Source organism: Rhopilema esculentum, chromosome 10 (assembly GCF_057945365.1).
Source record: "Rhopilema esculentum isolate cy_ngs chromosome 10, ASM5794536v1, whole genome shotgun sequence".
Lineage (NCBI taxonomy): Eukaryota > Metazoa > Cnidaria > Scyphozoa > Rhizostomeae > Rhizostomatidae > Rhopilema > Rhopilema esculentum.
In genome coordinates this window covers 6592737-6617230 of record NC_142824.1, presented here as the reverse complement: position 1 = coordinate 6617230, position 24494 = coordinate 6592737, and the positions used below count along the sequence as shown (strand labels likewise).

General features: G+C 35.8%; 2 protein-coding genes across 2 annotated transcripts in view; both read left to right on the top strand.

The window, feature by feature from the left end:
- The window catches only part of LOC135691044 (dual E2 ubiquitin-conjugating enzyme/E3 ubiquitin-protein ligase BIRC6), a 50785-nt gene extending 41034 nt beyond the window's left edge, over positions 1–9751 (top strand). The window contains exons 37-43 of the mRNA XM_065208787.2: positions 92–293; positions 810–1126; positions 1887–2119; positions 6204–6365; positions 6868–6945; positions 7274–7462; positions 8297–9751. Of these exons, the coding sequence (XP_065064859.2) occupies positions 92–293; positions 810–1126; positions 1887–2119; positions 6204–6365; positions 6868–6945; positions 7274–7462; positions 8297–8560 (1445 nt within the window). The 3' untranslated portion in view covers positions 8561–9751. The remainder of the gene's footprint in view (positions 1–91; positions 294–809; positions 1127–1886; positions 2120–6203; positions 6366–6867; positions 6946–7273; positions 7463–8296) is intronic.
- A 1232-nt stretch (positions 9752–10983) lies between these two features.
- LOC135691059 (conserved oligomeric Golgi complex subunit 2) lies at positions 10984–23888 on the top strand. The gene is made up of 17 exons (XM_065208808.2): positions 10984–11111; positions 11570–11898; positions 13228–13293; positions 14136–14216; positions 14965–15074; positions 15948–16053; positions 16746–17183; positions 17528–17667; positions 18066–18130; positions 18459–18580; positions 19053–19100; positions 19255–19380; positions 20029–20104; positions 21255–21400; positions 22861–22997; positions 23377–23563; positions 23751–23888. The coding sequence occupies exons 2-17, from the start codon at positions 11611–11613 to the stop codon at positions 23838–23840; spliced, it is 2226 nt and encodes a 741-aa protein (XP_065064880.2). The 5' UTR covers positions 10984–11111; positions 11570–11610; the 3' UTR covers positions 23841–23888.
- The last annotated feature ends 606 nt before the right edge of the window (positions 23889–24494 follow it).

The window sequence follows — 24494 nt, the reverse complement described above, 5'->3', positions numbered from 1 at the left end:
GAAGGCAAAACTGTTTGAGTTTTATTCAGGACATTTCTTGTGATCACTTTGTCAGTTTTCATGATCATCAATTTTGTGTTCTTGTTTTTAGTCCTGGATATGGCCCGTCACGTGCCACTTTTCATGGCCTTAATGGAAATCCTACGCGCCATTGCTTCTAAAAGTAACCTCGTTTCACTGCTGTTGCCAAAGGGTTTTGACCCAACAGATTCCTCTGCAGAGACATCAGGATCCATAAGTCAACTGTTATCAAAACTCAAGGACTGTGCTAATACGTACCTCAGTAGGCTGAAGTAAGTAGCTCATATATCGTCGAAAGTGCTACGTGTCGTAGGCAGACATGAAGAATCCAGATAGTTATCATGTTCTGCTAGTTGTCATATTCGTAGGAGAGCGTTCCCTGATCCTAGGCGACCTGTGACTCGTTAATGTAGTCAAAAGCTCCTCGACGTGTGTGACACGAGTTGAATCGGATTATCCTAGCCGGATTCTTCAGTTTCGCCGGTGCCAAAGGTGTCCGTTACCATGTTTATGGGCAAGGGCAAGGTGCCCTTTCATTAATCACGACCCCGCGGCGTGTTTTTTCATGAATGTTAATTAGAACATTTCTGACAGGATTGATATAGGTTTAACTGGAGAAAGAAGTCACAGTATTTTGAGAGAATGAAGAAAGTTACAGGATCTTTTTAGAAATCAAATCCACGGATATTCCATGTATTTATTGCATATTGCATCGAAGGGAACCATATCGTGATTTTTTAAATTTCTGATTATTTTGCCTCTGTGTTTTAAATCAGTTTTTCGTTCAGGGGCAGCAAGAAGAGAAAGCCTACTGACCCCAGGAAAGGGGGATCTCTAAAAAAAGCAGCACAAAAGGAGCCAGCATCTTCAGAGCCGGCTGTTGACGGGTCTGTTGAACTTGCAAGTGAAGCTCTCACTGTTCTTATTGGAAACATCCGAGACACATCGATACTTGTTGAGCAGCGGATAGCGGAATACGAGAAAAGGATCAGGCTTGAAAGGAATGCGAACGACAGTTTAGAAAAAAATGGATCTGAAAAAGGAAAGAAAAACCAGCAAAGCTTAGAAGAACAGTATATTCAAGAAATGAAAACACATCAATTTGGTAAGGAGTTAACATTCATAATTTAATGAATGTGTATTTCAAACTACGTCTTGCTGGTTTCCACTCTTCAGCACCCAGTTTGTTTATTTGAATGTCTTCGCATACAAGGGGCTTAACCATGGCTTATGTCAAACGGTAAGACTAGCAAAAGTGATAAGGCCCCGTTCCCAGATGAGAATGCACAAAACTCGTAAGGAGCCAATACAGACTTATTTTTTAGTATATTTGCTATTTTACACGAAGTTCGCCTATATCTGTGTATTGGAGGATAAGGCATCATTAATAAATTGTTGTACAGTTAAAGATTTAATGTATATAGTGAAGTCTTCGCTTACAAAAGACGCCCATAGCCAATGAACCCGCCTTTCCCCTTCGCCTTTGCATTCTCTGTGGAGGTAGTTGAATTCATAAATAAGCAGTCGTGCATTTTCTCTCATCAGTTAAAAAGGCTCATGAAAAATTTGGGGTCATGAAAGAATGAATCTTATGAAACTAAGTTCACACAAAGAATAATTTGCGCCTTAGATGGACATATTCTTTTCATTAATGAGGCAATTTGAAGTTTTTGGTTTTCCTGTCTATCGTACGTTTTCAAAAAAAACCTATTATTCTTGATCGCAAGATTGATTCTTTGCTCCTTCCTGATGAACGATACGTCAGAGGTTGAGGGATGTTTGACGTCTTTCGTATGTTAGCCAGAAATGACCATCACCTTTCTACTTTATTGCTAGTAAGTGTTCAAATCTTCATTGAATTTTAGACACGTATGAGTTCATAGCAGAAGAAGGTGACGATAGTGGCAAACTAGAATTTCTGGTTCCATTTCATTACGCGGAGACACTGCGAACGGCCGTTGCCAGTGGAGACTTCAGCTATAGCTCGCGTTCACGCAGATTGGCTCAAGAGATTGCGTCACTGTCAACTTCACTTCCTTTATCATTTAGCTCATCTGTATTTCTGAGATGTGACGAGAATCGCCTGGATATAATGAAGGTGCATAACATATACTATAGCCTCATTTTATTGAAATCACTGTCTCTGCGTATTTTTCTTTTGATTTTCTTGTGGCCTTTAGGTTATAAGCTTTTGCATTTTTTGTCGTTGGTCTGGTGCAAATTCAGATTATGCACATTTAAATAAAGAAAATAATCCAAGAAGCAATAGAATAAGGTTCAGCATGTGAAGCTAGTAATTCGTTATTCAGGGTTTTGGTAATCTGTGGAGTGTCAGCTGGAAAGCTTCAGTATATTCCAAGGGTTCTGAAATATGATAAAGAGATTCGGCAGTTTACAACAAGAGCACATTTTGTTCTAGACCAATCAGCGAGTTTGTTTACAAAATGTCATTAGCCAATCACCTGCCTCCATTTCGAGCTTGATTTTTCAATATTTCAAACCAAAACACAGTTGCTGTGGAGAAAAACCTACCCCTATACTTTTGCCCGGGAAAAAAATTTACGTTTATCTAAGAAGAAGATTTTTCAAACTTAGTTTCTAGAGTATTTGTTTCGTACAAATCTCGGAGCCCTAAGCAGAAACACAAACGGTGTCTAAAATATCTGCACTGAAACATCACCTATTTCCCACCAGAGACCTACCTCCAAAAATGCCCAGCCCCTAATTTACTTTATATGAAGCTTTCGTTAATTAAACAAGGAAACATTTTAAGATTGAAGTTACCTGATAGTTTGCGCAAGCAAATCACCCAGCTATCACTTGGGAATAATGTATTTTCTTAAAGAAACTAGGCTTTATAATTGCCTATTCCCTCCTCTACACTACCGCACGGGATGCCTAGGCCCTTTCTGAACATTCCTCCTGAGCATCACAGTCAATGAAACTCAAACCACTTTTGTGAAACCATTAGACATCAGTCTATAGTTTGAAGCCAAAAAGGCCAAAATATTGGCAATACTTTCAATTCAATTTTTGAGAGATATCATCTTTTTAAAAAGTAACAAAGACCCACTTTTCCTGGACAGTCTCAAAGCCTTGAAACCTTACTGATACCTGCTAAAAGGTTTTTAGAACAAGGCATGATAACTTTAGAAATATCTTTGCTAAATCACATTTAGTTGTTTGAGAACCAATATGATCAAATTGGCCTTGAATTAAAATTTATTCTTGTACCGATTTACTTCAGCAAAACTTGCCTCTGTAAATGAATTATGTGGCTTTATGACCATAGTTCTAAATGATATTTCTGCTTTGTAAGAACGTTTCAGAACTGCTAGAATGTTACCAAATGCTATGCTTGTTTTCTAATCGGTCGGTGACATCTATACATGCATGTATTTATCCCAACTGAAAGAAAACACTTTGAATTTCTCTTTTTTCAAAAACTATCTGTCTCAAGAAGGAGTAAACTTGTAAAAAATTACTATGTTTCATGGGTCATGTACACTGTACCTACAAGTACCTGTACTTGCAATAAAATAAGCCTTTCTTTGCACAACCATTTGCACAACCTTTGCACAACCAGTTTGGGAACCAATATGATCAAATTGGCCTTGAATTTTGTGGCAAGTGATACATTATCAGCCTTTGGTCGTTTTAAAGCTATTTTCAGCCGAACGTCCTTTCAAGGCATTTGAGGCACGCTACTGCCAATAGCGAAAATTTTGTTAACTCACTCCCCTCACGAAAGTATCTGGAAAGTTTGGAATTTACAATTTATAGATTTTTGATTGCAAAAATGTTTTCTGAATTTCCTTGAATTTTTCAATAAGTTTCTTTGGCCTTTGAACTATTTATTTGTCTAAAAAAATTATTTTATCCATGTGTAAGTAAATTTTGTGAGGGTTTTTGTCAAGCTGGTAGCGAAGGAAACGAAAATGAATCCCAGTCACCTGACATTTGACATCCGTTGATTTGCGTAAGACAAGTAAAGCAAAGGTTTCTTATTTTAAGAAAAAATATATAACAGATTAAAAGAGCAGAAGTTTTGCAACAGTTTGATGACTTGTTTCATTTTGTAAGGGTTTTTAAAAAAATTATTATCACTAAATTAAAGAGTCGTTATCATCAGCCTGAATTTGTTTTTGTCCGAAAAGGAAATCGATTGTTGAACTGTCCTGATACTTTCGTGAGGGGAGTGTTTGCATTCAAGGAGATGAAGTGTGGTTTTGACAAAACTGCAGCATTGGTTTTCCGTGCACTGGATTGAACATTGCCGCAATGAATTGATGGACTTGGAAATTTCGAAATATTCGAAAAGATGGGCTTTCGAAAAGATGGACTTGGAGGCTTTCGAAAAATTCTATATGGATTGAGTTCTCTTGTAACATATACACAATGGTCTCCGTTGAAGTACAAAAAATTTGGACCAAGATATTTGACTAATTCTTTCATAACATAAGGAAATGCGCAGTTCATTAATAACACAGAGGGAAATGAGCAGTCTCAGACATCCAAGCATAAAGTTAAGTATCTGTGAGTTTACATAGAAATCTCACAAGGTTGTGCAAAGAAAGGCTTATTTTATTGCAAGTACAGGTACTTGTAGGTACAGTGTACATGACCCATGAAACATAGTAATTTTTTACAAGTTTACTCCTTCTTGAGACAGATAGTTTTTGAAAAAAGAGAAATTCAAAGTGTTTTCTTTCAGTTGGGATAAATACATGCATGTATAGATGTCACCGACCGATTAGAAAACAAGCATAGCATTTGGTAACATTCTAGCAGTTCTGAAACGTTCTTACAAAGCAGAAATATCATTTAGAACTATGGTCATAAAGCCACATAATTCATTTACAGAGGCAAGTTTTGCTGAAGTAAATCGGTACAAGAATAAATTTTAATTCAAGGCCAATTTGATCATATTGGTTCTCAAACAACTAAATTGATTTAGCAAAGATATTTCTAAAGTTATCATGCCTTGTTCTAAAAACCTTTTAGCAGGTATCAGTAAGGTTTCAAGGCTTTGAGACTTTCCAGGAAAAGTGGGTCTTTGTTACTTTTTAAAAAGAGGATATCTCTCAAAAATTGAATTGAAAGTATTGCCAATATTTTGGCCTTTTTGGCTTCAAACTATAGACTGATGTCTAATGGTTTCACAAAAGTGGTTTGAGTTTCATTGACTGTGATGCTCAGGAGGAATGTTCAGAAAGGGCCTAGGCATCCCGTGCGGTAGTGTAGAGGAGGGAATAGGCAATTATAAAGCCTAGTTTTTTTAAGAAAATACATTATTCCCAAGTGATAGCTGGGTGATTTGCTTGCGCAAACTATCAGGTAACTTAAATCTTAAAATGTTTCCTTGTTTAATTAACGAAAGCTTCATATAAAGTAAATTAGGGGCTGGGCATTTTTGGAGGTAGGTCTCTGGTGGGAAATAGGTGATGTTTCAGTGCAGATATTTTAGACACCGTTTGTGTTTCTGCTTAGGGCTCCGAGATGTGTACGAAACAAATACTCTAGAAACTAAGTTTGAAAAATCTTCTTCTTAGATAAACGTAAATTTTTTTCCCGGGCAAAAGTATGGGGGTAGGTTTTTCTCCACAGCAACTGTGTTTTGGTTTGAAATATTGAAAAATCAAGCTCGAAATGGAGGCCGGTGATTGGCTAATAACATTTTGTAAACAAACCCGTTGATTGGTCTAGAACAAAATGTGCTCTTGTTGCAGTTTACGATGTTTAAAATTTTAGAGTACTTCATATTTGTGTCTTTCTATATATCCCATTTAAGCATACATTCTGACCCATATCATACCATAACACACCACACCATACCATACCATACCATACCATACCATATCATACCATATCATGACATACCATATCATGACATACCATATCATGGCATACCATAACATACCATATCATATCATGCCATACCGTTCCATTCCATACCATTCTGTACCATCGTATACCATAACATACCATAACATATCATATACCATATCATATCATACCATAACATACCATAACATACCATAACATACCATAACATACCATAACATACCATAACATACCATAACATACCAAACTATACCATAATCATACCGTACCATAACATACTATCCTATACCATATAATAACACCTGCTTGAATATATACCGTCGTAAATTGATTTGCAGGTCCTCATTACCGGCCCTGAAGATACACCATATGCTAATGGTTGTTTTGAGTTCGATATTTACTTCCCACGTGACTACCCTACGTCACCAATGATGGTTAATCTGCAGACGACTGGGCAGCATTCTATCCGCTTCAATCCGAACCTTTACAATGATGGAAAAGTGAGAATTTTGTAACAATTGCTTTTTACACTTAAGAAGAGGAAGACTGCCATTTCGTAGGATATAAAACTTATTTCTTCATAACACCTCTTGCCTACCGATATCAATCGGAAGAGCCAGGATTAAATGATCCGTTTGTCGTCTGAAATTAGACTCGCGAGACACGATTAGTTTTCATCACGTTGTGAGTCTTTTGTACTTACAATTTTGAAATGGCTTTGGTACAAATCAGGGAACAATGTCAGCTAGGCACACTGTATTATTAGGTTTCATATTTTACACGTCATTATCATGATTTTTAGACTGATTTCGAAACACTTTGCATGAGTTTTATCATATTTATGATACTACCACTTTGAATTAATTTCGCTTAACCTAAAGTTTTTTACATGTATATTTTGTAAAATGGATTTGTCGTAAGAATTTTTGGGTCAATATTTCTCTCCTTTCTGCCTACTGAACCGTTTCATCTTAAGTCAACTTGAGTCTCTTATTTTCAAAGGTATGTCTCAGTATATTGAATACATGGCATGGGAGACCGGAAGAGAAATGGAATCCACAGACGTCTAACCTTTTACAAGTAAAAATACAGATCCATTTCTATTTGTAATTGATAATGTTTTCATTTCTGAATGTCAAGGCAGTTTTGATTTTCAATTTCCCAATCATAACCTTTGTCAAGTATCCAATCATAACCTTTGTCAAGTATTTGCAGTAGTTATTTTGTTAAGCCTTTCTCTGTATTAGTGGCCATATACGTACATTAAAATTTTGCATTGACAGTGGCGAAAATGATAAATCTGTCCAAAAATTCTTTGTAAGTATATGGGTTATGTGTGATGCTGTGTTGGTGTAGAACAAACATTGTAATAAGATCAATACTTATTAATGTTGTTTTTCTATTGCAGGTGTTAGTGTCAATTCAGTCACTTATACTCGTGCCTGATCCATATTTTAATGAACCGGGCTATGAGAGATCGCGTGGTACGCCGATAGGTCAACAGAATTCAATGGATTATAATGCTAACATCAAACAGGCCACTATCAAGTGGGCGATGTTGGAACAACTTCGCAACCCTGCTCCATGCTTCAAAAAGGTAGCTGCAATATTTGCTCCATACTCAAACGCCATTCTCGACCCTCTTTAGCGTTCGAGGTCATGCCCATGATCCTTTTCGCATTGTCTAATCTTTCGAACCCGTTCCCTCTCTTTTTCTTACCTTCTTATATGTTACAGGCGTAATTGAAATGTCAACCATTTATGTTTTTCCTTAATGGTATCTCCTCGATCTGTAAAAAGCAACTGTTTTTTCACTTTAGAGCTTAGATTTAGAAAGGAATTTATCACCCAATTTCTTTAGTCAATATCTCACGCTTTGGTTTATAAACCAAGACGGTTTTAAGTTGCAACTCCAAGTTTCACGCTCAGTACGATCAAAATGCAACTGTTTTCATGCATGCGTCTATACCTTATGTATGCAGTGCCATGTGACATTGCTTGAGTGTCACATTACTTACAAAAATCTGCACTTTGTTTTCATGTTGATGTATGTAGATCATGAGGATATTTGCCCCAACAAAGTATTTTTCCTTCTACAATATTTCAGTGACTGACTTCCCTGCCCTCTGTACGCTTAATGATTTCTTTTACCGTTTGTTTTTCCTTTATTAATTTTTATTTGTTTTGCTTCTTTTGTAATCCGATTTAACACACTGCAGCAGTTCACCGCTTTCTCAGTAATATTGGACCTCTTCTTGAACCAGAAACGAAACTCAAAGCCGTTAAGTAAATATACCTGTTTTCAGAATAACCTATATCTGCAAAGCTTCATCCCAAAAATGACATAAACCTTGAATAGCTTTACACAAAGGAGCAACTTTTGGCAATTGTAACTCGTACTTAACATCCGCTTTGTAATATTCCATTGCAGCTCATCCGAAGGCATTTCACGCTAAAGAAGGCTGCCATTTTGAAACAATGTGAGGCATGGGTTTCTCAAATAAAGGACCACTCTTCAAAGAAGAAAAGTGTCCAGGTTCACTACGAAGCGATGAAGCGGCATTACAACCTATTGAAAGCAGAACTTGACAAGTTAACTGATGGTAACCAACACCCGATCTCCCGAAAAGAGCTGCCACCGACTCCCGAAAGTCTGCCTGAAATAAACGAGAAAGAAAACCTGGTCTATGTTTAATTGACTATCAAAGCGGAATAATCTCCTCGTGTATCGAACAAAGAGATATTGAAACAATTAGGACTTCTATTTCCATAGCCGAATGCCCCCCCCCCCCCATCTTTAATACTTCATTGGCAGATTCTCTCTCCCATCTAACATGTATTCACTTCTACATTTATAGCCGAGTGCCAACCCACATTTAACATTTAATGCCAATCACCAATTCCTTAATGTTTTGCGACGGAGTTCTTGGAGAGGTAATGGACAATTTCCCGATGATAGACTTATTATTCTGGTTCTCTCTAATTCAACCATTTGAAATTCGAAGTCGAACAATTCAACAAAATATGTTTTGAAACATGTATTTATTTCATAGTTTGGAGTGCCCCACAATCTTTTGAATTGCCCCTAAAAAGCCAATGTTGGGATTACTAATTCCATGCATACTGCATTGAATAGAAACAATATTATCATTTTCCCCGTTTGTTTGTTACTCGGCTGTTCCCTATAGTAAATTAGCAAGGAGTTGCTTTGAATTGCAAGAATAAACAACGAACAAATATTAATTATTTTATAACGTAAAATAGTATTGATACCAGAATTGTGAATTCTGGCTAGCAGTGGAGGTTTCTAACAAGCTGACTGATGCTCATTTATCGAACTTGATATACTTTGACTTTTTAAAATAGATAGGTGACCCATACTAGAGTCATAATTTAAACATTATCCGCAAATTTTTGGAAGCAATATTAATTTCACTTGCCCTGGAGTGGTTCAAGAGGAAATAAGGTAAAATTGAAAACTACTTAAGTATAAGGTTTTGGAAGATCTTTCCCTGGAGGAAATGGGCATCGATCCGCTATGCCCTTAAAAGCCACCACTGCAGACAAGCAAAGATAGAATTCAATTATATCATTCGAAAAGTAGAGTTTGTTTTAGATAATTGCTGTTGGAGGCGTTATAGTAACCCTTTTGTATTAATCTGATCGCAGTGTATGTGAAAATGGAATGCCCAAGTTATAGTTATGTTCTTTAAAAGGCCGGTATGAGTCGCTTAATGATAGTCTCAGTCGCTTAGTCAATCAATTCATTGAAATTTGTAGATAATTTTGAAATGTTGTACAGTATTTGCTTTGAATGCCAAAAGATTTTTCTTTCAAGGCACTGTTGGTGTTTTGTTATAATAATATTAAAATAAAGTACAGCTGATGTGACGATGTTAATTGCCTTTCACTGAGCCTTCCGTAAGGCAGAGCCTAGAAAACATGACGGTCAAAAGGTCAATGACAGTAAGGAAGCCTATAAAAACAAAAGAAGTTAGGGTGCCTTGCTTTTGAATTTGATCGTTTTTCTAAGGAAGTTTCGCTTGAAAACCTGTAACTGAGCCTAATGTCAACCTGACTAGAGGCTGGGGAAGTGGGACAGGTTCCCAGAGCGTTTAACAGTTTAACCTCTTACCATTTGCTTTGCTAGTAGAACTGTGTATATCAAAAATCTCGTTTTGCTTTTCTCTCATATTAGACCTGCAATATACAACTGCTGTTGGTCGATGAGTTGAGTACACCATATAGTGTTGATTGAGGGGATAAATGGGTATATGAATAATATATGTTACATTTTAAAAACCCTTCGACAACCACCCAGATGCCTCATGAAGCATGCTTGTTATTCGTTAAGCTTTTCCGTTAAAAAAGGATCCATGCACCCCTAAAGAAAACAATCCTATTAAAAATATAAAATTATGCTCTAGGCTGCCATGCAACACTCCTTGTTTTATAATAAGAACAACTTGCTAGAAGCATCAACCTCAAAATTTGTCTAAAATGAAGAACAAGATGAGAAAAGAAAGGCTTATGTACCATGCAATGTAAGAATACAAGAGCATTGGTTTTGAGGATACATCTTTCATCACAGGGTCCTTTTTGCTATTGTTTATTAAAGAAACCATACCCCCCACTAAACACATCTGATGCGTTCTACCGTAAAATATTGTCTCGTATCTAAATTTTTTTCAACGAACATTACACCCTTCTAATTCAAGAAAAAATCTAAATCTAAATCCCGATTTTTCGGTCCTAATCAGGGACGTAAATTGACGGATTTCTTTGGGGGTTGAAGAATACCTCATTTCTAACTGTCAATAAACCAATTGTAATCTTGTATTAAAGTTGTCCTAATTCTTTATTATGTAATATCGTCCTCTAATGGAAAAATAAAATTTCAGACTTATTAAAAAAAGCTACTTGGTTGGGGGTGTGACACCCACTACACCCCATAGAGATAGGATATCTCTATGCTAAACCCCCGGTACTTACGTGCCTGGTTCTAATATAAAAAACAAGTGTGATTCTCACCTGCGTTTCATAGTTGCTTTTCTCTACCTGGCAACCGATAATAGGTCAAAATTTTGTTTATAATGTAGTGTCATGGTCCTTTGCGAGATCTAAAAAGATGCTGGTACCGAGGCTTTCACAACAACACAAGAAAACACCAATGAGAGTCCACTTCATGGCGGCATTTGGGTCGACGTGGAAATTGTATGTGAACAAGTATAAACCGTTGTATCAAGGTATTTTAAAACAGTTTCATATTTGTGTTTTTTTCTTTTTCTAATATTCTGCATTGGAAATGTGATAATGCGTCTTTTCTCTCACTTTTCTACTATTTTCAGCATTTATATTATTTCATTTCACACGACATCACTTCACCCACGGCCGGCCAGGCTCCAGTAAATGTGTAATATTATAGATTCTCTAGTAAATTCTCAAATCAAGTCTTTCATTAAGCATGCAACAAGGCTTTTTATAAAATTCTAACAATTTTCAGCTAACTAGATGCTCAATCCTATTTGCAAAAGAGATATATTCACAAAGAATTTAGATTAGAATTGATCACCACTCCAAAAACCACTGCCTATTATCTATATTACCTTTTATATCAAACGACTTATCCATCCGCTTCCATTATAACCAGATACTTGAAATTCAAGAAAATTTTAAATACCCAACTAAAAATGCTGTGTCTTAGATATGTCGGTGTAGAAATCTGATTAGAAGAATTCGCAAACCATGGCAAGCGAAAGTAACAAAGTTGAGAGTCAAGCATTGAAAGAACAACTGCAGAATTTCACAGAAGCAAAGTCCTTGCTTTCCAGCAAAGAAGATCTTTGTTTCAATATTGACAAATTTGTGGCCCTGGACTTCCATGTTGATCAGTTTGTTTCTGAATGCAAAGACAGAGTTTCTCTCCACACATTACGAGAAGATCTGGAAAGTCATTACAAAAACATCAGAGTGGCACTTATTGATCTCATTAATCAAGATTATGCTGACTTTGTTAGCTTGTCGTCAAATTTAGTGAGTATAAACTTCTACCAGAATCTTGTCATATGAATACAAAAATATTTGGTTCTAACACAATTTCAGCAGTTGCATTTGATAGAAACTGGCAGCCATTTGAACCTGCCATTTGAAATTATGTTTTGTGGATTTTTATCATGTTTTGCGAATAGTTTTATGTTTATCAAAGTCATTATGAGATTTTTATTCTAGTAGATAGGGATGTACCGGATATCCGGTAGGCCGGATAATCCGGCGCCGGATCGCTGATTTTTTGAAAATCCGGTTCCGGCCGGATTTGTTTCCGAAATCCGGTCAGTTGCCGGATTTTCCAGAACTTTAATCATAACTAAGAAAATTTGGAAAACCAAGTCAGACTCCCTTCATACAGTGATTAAAAATGGATTTTCCAGAACTAAACAATATCAACGATAAAACAAGCGCCTTGAAAACAGATTTGAAATGAAAGTGCTCGTCATCACGAAACAAGAAAACTGGATGATATAATTCACAGATTTCGTCCAGGGTTGCCGATCGGCTTTTTAGGCCAAATTTTCATTTTTGGTTTTTAGATTTAGGTTGCCTGGAAAAATTGTTTTTTGCTTACTACTTAAATTTGACCTTGTTGGCCTTTTCAGCAGACGTCAAAAATTAATAAGTAATTACTACATTCATAGAATAAGTAGTAGTTAACTACAAAGTGTTAACCAAATTTCAAATTTTGTCACCTTACCTAAATATTGTTTAGTTTAGGAAAAAAGTAAGATTCTTATCAAAGTTAAGAAATTATCTAACAGGCACAAGCATAGAAATATAACCGTGCCTGCTCGATGGATTCTTGAGAGAGTTTTTGATTTGGCCTTTTTGTAAGCATTTTGTCTTAAATTGCTCACCAGTCTAGCCTTCGTTTGTAAATTCAATCTGGCAACCCTGAATTGGTCTCTTTGATCTTCTCGCTATACATTTTTTTGCAAAGTGGCTCAAAACTTTTTATTACTGAAAATTCTATAAATGGTCAGATTATCCGGTAGAATCCGGCCGGATATTCCACGAAGAAATCCGGTAAATCCGGTTCCGGCCGGATTCTGAAAATCCTGATCCGGTACACCCCTACTAGTAGATGAAGTATTGTGTTCTTACCTATTCATTACACAGATCAGGGTTCACTTTTGTATTGAGAGAAAAAGCAAATTTACTAAAAGCAAGTATGACCAGATTATTGAAAAAAATCAAATACATTATCAATTTCAGACACATTGAATGTACTTTCTACTAAGGTGTCACCATAAGAGCTTTTTGCAACTAAATTTCCACCTATCAACATTTTTCAATATAAAAAATTTTCAGGTTGGTATGGAAAAAAGTATTGAGCATCTGAGGCAACCTTTGGGTCAGTTGAGAGAAGAAATCAGGGTAAGTTGTAAAGAAACTTTTTAATGCTTCCAACAAAATTGATTTTAAAAGTAATCTCTTGTTCACCTTGTTATTAATGCGTATTATTGTGGCAAATTTTATATTAAACCTATCCATTTTGTGTGAATGAAGAAAAGGCCACTGTAGCAGACTGCTCGATGGGCTCCCAGATTAAGTAGACAAATCTGGTGTTGCAGAACACTTCTGTAGCCCAGAACATACCATCAATGACCTTACTGTAACACCATTACTGAAACTCAATGACAAACGAGAGAGTGTCTGACGAGCCAAAGAGCAATACCTCATTGGCCTGGCAAACACTCTGCCACCAAATGGCATGAACAGAACTACTTACCGTTAAACTTATAGCAACAATATCATTATTTCATATTATAGTACTTCATTCCCATTATGTCTTCATTCCTCCAACACCACCCACCCTCTCGCATTCGCCACCCTTCCCTCCTTTACCACTGCGCTGCATTCACACCATTCCACATCAGCCAATCCGACACCACCATCGCCTTTTTTAAATATGTCAATTTTTAGCCTGGTAACTTTTGCTCTGATGAAGCCCCGTATGCCGGGGCGAAATATTAGCTTTTACTGATTTACGTGTTTTCATTGTTGTTTATTCTTGGCGTATTGCGGTGTTTCATATTTGCTACATTACTATCCATTTTTGTTCTTGAGAATCTCTGATGCTTTTTAAACTCTACCAACATAAGAAAGCGTGAGCTGAACAAACAGGGAGTGCCCTGAAAGCAATTTTTTTTGTTTCATGAAGGGATTTTTTAATTGGCTAATTTTGTAAATGGTTAATTTTCTATGTTGTTTTTTAGGTGAGCAGAAAAGGACTTGACGATGAACTCAGCTTAATCAACCGTAAACTTAATCATAGAAAACAAGTAAGGGAGAAAAAGGTATGACTAAAGAAGTTAGTAAATTTTTTAGACTGAAAGTAAAATTTGTATATAAACTAACAGAGCATTCATAGAAGATGTATGATGTATCATCAAGCAAGGAAAAGGTGTTTTTTTAAAAAGCAGACAGAACTGGATGTGGGGGAGTGGTTTTTGTGAATACATGAACATCATCTATTATTATAAGTGATGTCTAGGTATTATTGCACCAATACAATTTATCTGTGCTGGTTTATATTTCATGTTTGTTGAATAAAGGGAAACAGAAATTATTGTATGGTGAAAGTCTAGCTATCTCAAGTTTTTGTTGGCTCTAGTTCTGGTTCTTTCTATACAATGTTATCTTGGTCTTGTATTTCACAGGCTGTTTCTGTTTTTTTCTCCATTTTACAGCCAATTGCAGTAAATTTGATGTTTTGAACTTTTAGTTTATATTCATTTTCATGTCTCATCATTGGACATTCAGGGAAAGGAAGGAAGTAATTGCTTTTGGAAAACACCCAAACAATTTTGAAAGTGAAGAGTTTGAAAAAAACCGACCTTACTAGACATTCGTGATACATAGTCCCTAAATGAAAGCATCATGACTTGAAAGAATATTATCAGCAAGCCAAGGAAACTTCTTATCTGTATTCATATCATAGCAATGATGAAAATATCTTTTTATATTTTTATTATCCCCATACCATATCAGTTTTTAGTCAAAATCAGACAACCTATGATGAATAAGTATCACTTTTATTTATAGACAAAATTACAGCATCTTTTGAATGTTGTTAGTTCTTTGGAAAAGATAGAGAAAATTCTATTTGCTAAACCTGGCTCTTCAGAAATGGAAATCTACATGGATGGCAACAGGTGAGCAGAAAGCTTGTAGTGACTATTGTATATCTGTCATAATGTCCTCTATTGTATCGCTGTCAATTACTCCTTTTGTTGTCTTTCATAGTTTTGAGTGCATTTTAAATTACATCCTTCAGTCATTTCCTACAATGGATGAAATCTTTTTACTGTTTTTGAGCATACTTTTGTTGCATCTGATTACTTCCATTCTTAAAATGGAATCCATTATGCCCCCTAGACTATAAGACCCAAGGGCAATTTGCCCCCTGCCCCCAATCCCGGTGGCCTTGTCAAAAGCTATAAATTATGCTGCCATGCTGCTAAGCTAAGGAGGGGTTGATGTTAAGTATGGCCAAATATCTACAAGGATGGACTAAGATCTTCAAATAAATATAAGGAAGGGGAAAATAAAGATTTTGGAAGGAATCAGTACCAACTCACATAACTTTGTCTGTTTTAACCTGCCTGACTACTCGTAAATCCCCTTCATAATATGCTCAGCTAATCCATCTTTTGCACTTTCATGCGACGTCCTGTACTCCTATATCAGTAAAAATCCTCTCCCATCAGGACATTTGAAGACTCCCACGCTTTTTATTTAAACCCCCGTTTAATGTATTTTTTATTTCAACCCCCGTATTAGAAGCCGAGAAAGCCAACATTTCATGTACATATTTCTGGACTGGGCCATTACCCATCCCCGTTTATACAAACCCACGTTTATTCTCGACCTCAGGAGTTGTAATTTAACAGCTAAATATATTCTTAGTTTAATCAGTGGTTTGTTGAAAAAAATGAATTGATGAAGAACCTTCACAGTTCTAAATAAGCTTGTGGCTATTATTTTTTCTCATGTACTCCTTCATGTGCTGAAGTTTTTTTATTCAGGGAGTCAATGGGCAATTTTTTAGAGAGAGTTGCCGGTGAATTCAACCAGCTCCAGTTTCATGTTAACCAAAGCAAAGGTCATAAAATCATAGATAGCATCAAATCGGTAAGCAAGAAAATGTTTTCTTCAAATGAAATGTTTTGTTGTGTAGAACTGCATGGCCCTGCATCTCACTATTAATGTGCTTTTAATATTTTTTTCAAATTACAGACATTCGAGCCCCTTTTGAAATCGTAAACATCTTTTTACATTTGATAATATTTGCCACCCTAGTGCTATATCAATTCATTTAATAAAATGCACCTGATTTTGACTGTAATATAAGAGCTTTTATCTAATGATCCGAAAAACCGCTAGATTTGTTTTGACCTGGGTAGGCAATTATCAATATTTTTCCATTTCCTAAATGACACTCAACATGCAAAGATCTAAAGATCCTTCATTGTGTGATTTGATATTCGTAATTTTTGTTCGTATTTCTTTCATTGAAATTTGTGTTTGATACTTTTGCCACACTAAAATTTGCTATACCGCCCAAATTTGTAGGATGAGGGCTCAAAGCCACTTCCAAAACCCAATTTTAATGACATGATGACGGTGGATGACATTTTTTCTCTTTAATGCCAAGCTTTCCGGTGTGACTACCTATTGGTTACCTTTCTTCATGTTTTCTGTGCTCGGCTATATTTGAAGTGATAAAAATAAAGTGTCGAGTTTCATTGTCAAAATACTTTTATTCCAAGAAGTTTTTAATGCAATTTGAAGGTAGGATTGTTGATTTCTGCTTTGATTTACAGCGAGTCTCGCTTATAACTTCTAAGCTACAAGAAAGTCTAGAATCTTCTTTTCTGGATGGCCTAGCCACAGACCAGTCAGAGCTGGTTCTTCGCTGTTTACGCACGTATGCTTTGATCGATAAAACTGGACACGCTGAAGATTTGTTCCGTCACAATTTTGTCAAACCTCGGATAGAGAGGTTGATCAGTGAAGATTCCCACAAAGAGAAAGGTTTGCAAACTATTTGCGATGACGTCATCCACTTTGTCAAGTCAGACTGTCAAATGGTGATTAAACTTACCACTGAGAAGCAGCAAACATCCACCAAGGACGAAAAAGAGGATATTGTCAAGGGGTTTGATTTCCTTGTTAATACTGTCTGGCCAGAGATCGACAATGCTTTTGAAACGAGACTCTCTCTCATTTTCTCACCTGGAAACCCAGATCTGTTTTTTCAGGTGAGGTGCCATATTTAATTCAACTCAACTTATTTCATATATTCATCATCTTATCGCTTTCTGCACAATAGAAATCCTTCAGCAAGATTATTTTATACTTGATTTAAATTGTTTTGAAGTTTTGCAAAACTTTAGTATGCCATTGATATATTAAAGTTAGTTCTATGTCCTTGAAAATTATTGTTCAAATTAAGGCCACTGTCAAAAACTTCATGTTCTGCTTTTTTGGGCCATTTTCTGCGCCATTTTCTGCGCCCATCATTTTTATAGAATATGCCTTGCTTGATACTGTTGGCCATTTTGGAAAGTTGTAAATGTTTTCAAAGTTTATATGTTTTTTGCAGAGATACACAATATTGATGAAATTTGTCGATGAATTCGAAGACTGTTGCACTTCATTCGATAGTCTTCAAAGACTAAGAGCTCACTCCAGCTACCAAACGTTCATGGCAAAGTGGAGTCTCCCTGTGTATTTCCAGATAAGGTTAGAGGTTTTCAATGGTTTTTCTACCAGTCTTTTGTCAAATCTTCTACTAACAGAATTCAATTTTTCTGGCTGTAGTCTATTTTCTTTAACCATCCTTTGACTGGGGAAAACTGATAGAAAGTCTCCAAGTCATTTTGTTTGTTCAATTTTGTTCAAGTTTTCTGCCACCTACATTTTAGGGATATGCGAATATTGGAACTTTATAAATTGATTAATTTCCCGATCAGTAAATAGAATTAGATGAATTCGCTTGTTGATACGAGCGACTGGATTTGATCAGAACCTAAACTCTATGAACTTTCTTAGCTGCAATTTAAACCTCTTGACTGTGTAATCTAATTATTAACTGGCTGGAAGAAAGGTAATAATACTAATTAATAAGTTGTTGTTCGTAGATTTCAAGAAATTGGGGGCAGTGTTGAAGCTGCTATTGACAATCCTTTTAAACGATCGCCTGAAGGTATCATCATTTTCATTGCATCGCATCATAACTGCGGTTCTGTTATATTTAATAACTGTTAAAAGTTATTATTAATAATTTTGAAAAAGATTTCGAAAAATTTTGGCTAGATCAGTGAACTTATGTTTTTTTGTGTTTAGACTGTTTTTAATTTTTTCTGTTTCATGCTGACAGGTAAAGAAAACATATATTATCTTGCAATTTTTTGAAGTTTTTCCTTGCAAATTTATCAGATCAGATCAGAATAAGGGGACATGTATTTATAATAATGCATTCGACACCACTTACGATTACTGAATCTTTCAGATTTTCTTTTTGTTGATTTAAGGATCCGAGGACTTGTTCTCCATTAATATGGTGACAGTGGTTTGGAAGGCCTTAGACAGATGCTGGGATGACAAAGTGTTCATGCGACCTTTGCTAAGCCGGTTTTGGAAGCTTTTTCTTCAGGTACTAACACTGATTAAGGTTCAAATTTAATATTTTCACCAGTGTTATTTCTCGAGCGAAAAGGTATATTTATAAAAGTACTTTATTAGCTGATAAATTGTGGTTTAACGGGAAACCTTCCTAACATGAGCTTCCAGGGAAATTGATTGCAGTACTCTAAAAATCTGGTTTATTCAAGGCAGCCTTTCTTCTTGGGTTACACTGACTGCGCAATTCTTCAATACAGTTTTCATTCTCAACGCAGTACAGCGTTTTAATTCACATTTAATTGTATATTGAAATTCTCATTTGCTTTTTCGGGCTGCCTTGGGGTATTATTTACAAAAGGTTTTTATGGGGGAGTGGGGAAGGCTACATCAAAAGTTTTGGACTAAGAATTTTAAGGGGAAATTTGATCTAGGGTATATATCAATGAGATTCGTCTTAGTTAGCAAGAACTAGTAAATCATGAATCTTAAACTTTTTTTTCTAGATTCTTGGAAGACTGATCGTTGCTTTAAAAGACATATCCGAGGAAGTGGTGAGTTTCCTTTAGTTAGGCTGCCATTATGAACTTGTTCATAACTTTCAAAAACAATCAATTGATGAAATTCTGTTATGAAAAGTATCACGTTTTTTCAATTTTGATAACACAATTAAACAGTATAGTTGTTTGAGCGACACTTTTTTCACAGGTTTCTTGTACGGTGGATGCTTCTGAGCCAGAGGAAAAAGATGCACATGGGTCCAAACCAGTTACAAAACACAACCTTATCGATATTGGTGTATTATGTGGTGATGTCTTCAAATTGAATGAAAAGGTTTGTTTCAGTCAACTGTGCGAATCATTGGGATGTATGGGGGTGTACTCGGGACCTTCTCCTGAATAAAGTAAAATCAGTAAAAATTTATATTGTGGCTTAGAAGATTCGGCCCTGATTCCTGCCAACGGTAGAATTTTCTCCTTCGCCAGTGTTCTCCCTTTTGAAAATTTGTTCTATTGTCAGAGAGATTTGGTATCGCGTTAGGCCAATGCATGAAAAAAAATTGTACCTGCAACCGTACGAAAACTATGCAAACAAAGGAAAGATGAAAGCCAGATGAAAAACTGAATATTTCTATCAAGCAGGGGCAAATAAGAGAAATAAAGATATATGCTAAAAATTTTCTGCAAAACATTATGCATGAGAAATTTCCTGCGACCGCCCGGTCGCGTGGTCGGTGGGTATTCATGCCCTGCATAAGGCCACACCCTCCCTTTGATTTTTTTCTTGCGCACTTAATTTCAGTATCCATACCTTTCATGTAACAAATCATGCACTTCTATATTTGTGCAATGGTCCTCCCTCTTTTCGAGAACTCTGTAGCTTATCAAACGCTCGAAACGTATCTGTTTTAATAAAAAAAATTGTTATATAGGTTTTGATAGCGCTGTCTGTTTTGGTAGATAATTTAGATCAATCCTACAGGTATCTCAGCTGTTCAATGAGAAGGTGAAGCCACTTTTAGAAACAATATGTCACAGCTCATGTGAACAACACGAAGGTAGAGTGACATTTATTTCTTTTAACAAATTTACAACTTACAGTTTGGAACAGGACACTTCTATGACGCCAAGTCCAGCCTCAGTTATTGCGATCTTCAGTCAATTTTGCGGTGCTTTAACAATAGTTTCCTTGTACATTGAGCTTGATTCTTAAAATGAGTAGAAACAATGTTTTTTTTAATATTTCGTTTTTGTTTATGGGTCAAGTGAATATATTGAGGCGTGTTATCATCGATTTTATCCAGGACACACTTGGTTGCTGTGATCTTTCCCAAACATACTTGGGTGCTGTGATCTTTCCCTAAGCATACTTGGGTGCTGTGATCTTTCCCTAAGCATACTTGGGTGCTGTGATCTTTCCCTAAGCATACTTGGGTGCTGTGATCTTTCCCTAAGCATACTTGGGTGCTGTGATCTTTCCCTAAGCATACTTGGGTGCTGTGATCTTTCCCTAAGCATACTTGGGTGCTGTGATCTTTCCCTAAGCATACTTGGGTGCTGTGATCTTTCCCTAAGCATACTTGGGTGCTGTGATCTTTCCCTAAGCATACTTGGGTGCTGTGATCTTTCCCAAACATACTTGGGTGCTGTGATCTTTCCCTAAGCATACTTGGGTGCTGTGATCTTTCCCTAAGCATATTTGGGTGCTGTGATCTTTCCCTAAGCATACTTGGGTGCTGTGATCTTTCCCTAAGCATACTTGGGTGCTATGATTAGTACTCAATGACCAAATTCAAAAATAGTCTATATTTGTTAGATTTTCACCAAAAAGAATTGGAAAACTTTTTAAATGTTTGTCTTTGAATTTTCAATGTTGTATTTTGTGTTTTTAAAATTTAAATTGTGCTTTCAAAAGTCCTTGAAAGGCTATTGGTTTACATAGTCTGCAAAGTTCAATTGAATATAAAAACAGTTCAAGAGAATAAATGGCGATTATCAGTTGAAACAAGCGCCCTTTTAATATTTGTTTTATATTTAGTCTTGGTTTTAAAATGCAATCAACAAATAACAAAATTAGAAGAAATGAAATTGAATCTTCATTTTAAATTGTGTATTATGTTGATCTGCTAAAAGCTACAATGTTTCAAGCTTTTGAGCTAACTACATTGTTTGTATTTTAAGTAAAATAATAATCTTCTTGAATTTTAGATGCATTTACAGAGACTTTACAAGGATTTAAGCATCACATGGATTCTTTTTCAAATCATTTCGTCAAATGTCTTTCGGATGAAGGATCTCAGCAACTCGAGAATACCAAGAATATTCCACGCCTTTATCGAAGGACTAATCGTGATGTAAGTATGAAGGGGCACTCATTAGATTTTAGACTGCTTAAGATGGCACTCGTTCCAAGTGGACGGCTCATTAATTTTTAATCATTTCTTCACATGCATCAAAAAGTAAAATAGATCGTCAGGAAATTTTTAATTATGAACTTCAGAAGATGAATGTAAAGTACACGCACTCTGAATTTCCATTTGAAAAGACACGCACAGCAAGTGTCACATTTCTTCTTAAAAATTAGTGTTAGATTACTTTTTTAGACCTTTCTTTTTAGACCTTACCATATCAATGAACTATTGTGCACCTATTTAACGGATGGACATACATTCGAGGGAAAGGTCTTAAGTTTTTCACTGTTTAAGGGGAGTTCTCTTTCAAGAAGGGTGCTCTTTCAAATTTCAAATGGGGTGCCTATTCATGAATTTATGGCACTCCATTTTTTCTCTACCAACTTTTCTCTACAAAGAATTTCAAGCAACTGATTTTTATAAACCTTTAAGAACTGCTGTGGCTGACATTTTTCAACTCACATAGACCCAAGATTAGTTGATAAGGAGCCATTTACAAAGGACGTCCAGCAAAAAGATGAATTTTTTAACCCCCTCTCCTCTTTTGTCTGGCATTGTCCGTATTCAGAGCCCCCCTTTCTCGGACATCCATCGACATCATACTGAAAGCCATTCAACCATGTATATGTAAATAGAATGTAAAAAGCCATTCCTTGTTCCAACCATAAACTGATTTGATGAACAATTTTTGATTTTCTAGTACGTTTTTGTATAATGTTGTATTCAAAGAAGGCATTGGATATAAGCAGCAAAATTTGTGTTTCCCTCTTCGTTTAAGTAGTCAGTTTCTGTGAATGACTGCTTCAAAAAGGTGGCAATATCCATAAGAGGAGAAATCTGCTGCTTCACTCTGACACTCTTCAGTGCCAACTACTTGTTGCCAGGTATCTTGAGATGCATTTTAGCCAGCTCTATAGAGGTGAAATTTTACAAGCATTTCACAAAACCGCACTGGTATCTACTGCAACCTTTTTCTGCATGCATTTTTGCACAGATTGACAGAACAAGTCATATGGCAAGTCAATTGCTCGTAGCCTTCTGGTTTCAGATGTGATATTGCCATTGGTTTGCAGAAAACCCGTGTAAATTATTTTTTTTGATAGGCTGTTCCCCTACACTAGCCAACTGCAGCCCAACTTCAACATTTCTTTTTATGAGAAGTATAGGCCTGGAAGACTGTCCGAATATTTGACGATAAGGTCAATGCAAACTGAGACTTGAAATGCCTCGTTCCAATATCTTGAAACATGGACGTCTCGATTGCGTAAACACCTTCTCCCCCTATGTCCGAATTTATCCAGATTCACCAAACCCCCTCTCCCCCTTCAGCTTGGACGTCCTTTGTGAATGGCCCCTAACTATTTCATATAACTAATTACTATATTTTTTGCATTTCATTTTAGCCACCATCACAAGCATCAGCTTATGTTACTCTTGCGTTTTCACCATTAAAAAGTTTTAGTGAAGATGTAAATGCTTGTTTTGACAAAGAAAATCTCACTGACTTATTGCAGAAAACAGTCTTTGTAATGACATCCAGGTAACCAAATATTATTATGCAAATTTAATTTTGTCAGTAAAACTGGAAAGCTGTTTAATGTTTAGTGCATTTCCCAGAGGCCTTCTTTTGTCCCTGTAGCAGCATAAAGGAACCTAATGGCAATCCCACTTGATACAAAATTAAGATCACTAAAGACCAAGCAATCGGCATAATATTTACAGTTTTTTCCTGTCAGACCCATTCACTTTACAAATATTAAAGAAGTTTTAAATTGATTTTTAATTCATGTAGTTTCATATTTTACCTTTTTTATAACTTTTTCTCAAGTTTTATGTAACTATGTCACCTTTTTATAACTTATAACTTTGTCTCAAGTTTTATGTAACTATGTCACCTTTTTATAACTATTATCCTTTAGATATTATGTCATTGTCGATGAACTTGTTGCCTCAATAAAGAAAACTGAAGAGAGTCTCCAGCGGCTTAAGCGGCTGCGTAAAGGAGCTGATGCAGCAGTGACACAAACATCAGCTTCAAATGATATGTCTGATGAAAACAAAATTCGCAAGCAATTGCTTCTTGATGTGCAACAATTTGGAACTGAGGTACATACTGAGTATTACAGCTATGAATTTCCTTGTCTTTTTCTCAAATAAATTTCAAACAGCAACATTTTAAAAAACCGACCAAATAAGAGAAATGAAACAAAAGCGAGGCTAATTTATTTTTATCTTCATTTCATAACTAATTATTTGAACGGAGATTAAAAGGTTTATTTTAATTTTTTTTCAGGCTTCAACAATAACAGGAATTCAGATGGATACTCATGCTGAGTATAAAAAACTTTTGGAACTTGTAGTTAATGTAAATAAGACAAATTAATGATATGAAATTCTTCACGGTTACACATATATTTTGATCATAAATGCAGCAATTTAGAATTATGTTTTTTATTCTAATTTTTCAACAGCCCTGAAAAGCTCTTTGAGGGTTGCAACGTGTTTTGAAAGTCTCTATTATATTTTGAAGACCGATTTTGATTATGTTTGATTGCAATTTGCTGCTAATGCAAATTCAAAAATCTATATTTGCAGAGCAATACACATACTTCCTACAAATTGTGTTATTGCTGCTGTTACCATTAATCTATTTTACCATGAGTAAAACTGCTGTGTTCTATCATATTCTATCTAGTTAAGGATCATCAACTTTTTAGTAACACTAAAATGTTTGAAAAACACCGAAAGTGCAAGTACTGCTCAAAAATATTTCTTGGTTGATTATAAGAAGTTGCTATTTTTTAACTAGCTCCTTCTCAAAGTTTTGTAAATCAACATGGGGTTCCTTCACTTTGCTCTTAAGCACCGTTACCAACAATGGCCTCCTGAGCTGAAAAAACTTTCTTTTGTTAATTGTGGAGAAAAAAATTCAATGTGTACAATATACAATTAATAAATAATGTACAAATACACAATGGCATAAGATGATATTGCAATTGAATCCTGTTAAGTGGGATCTTCAAGGGATGTAAGGAAA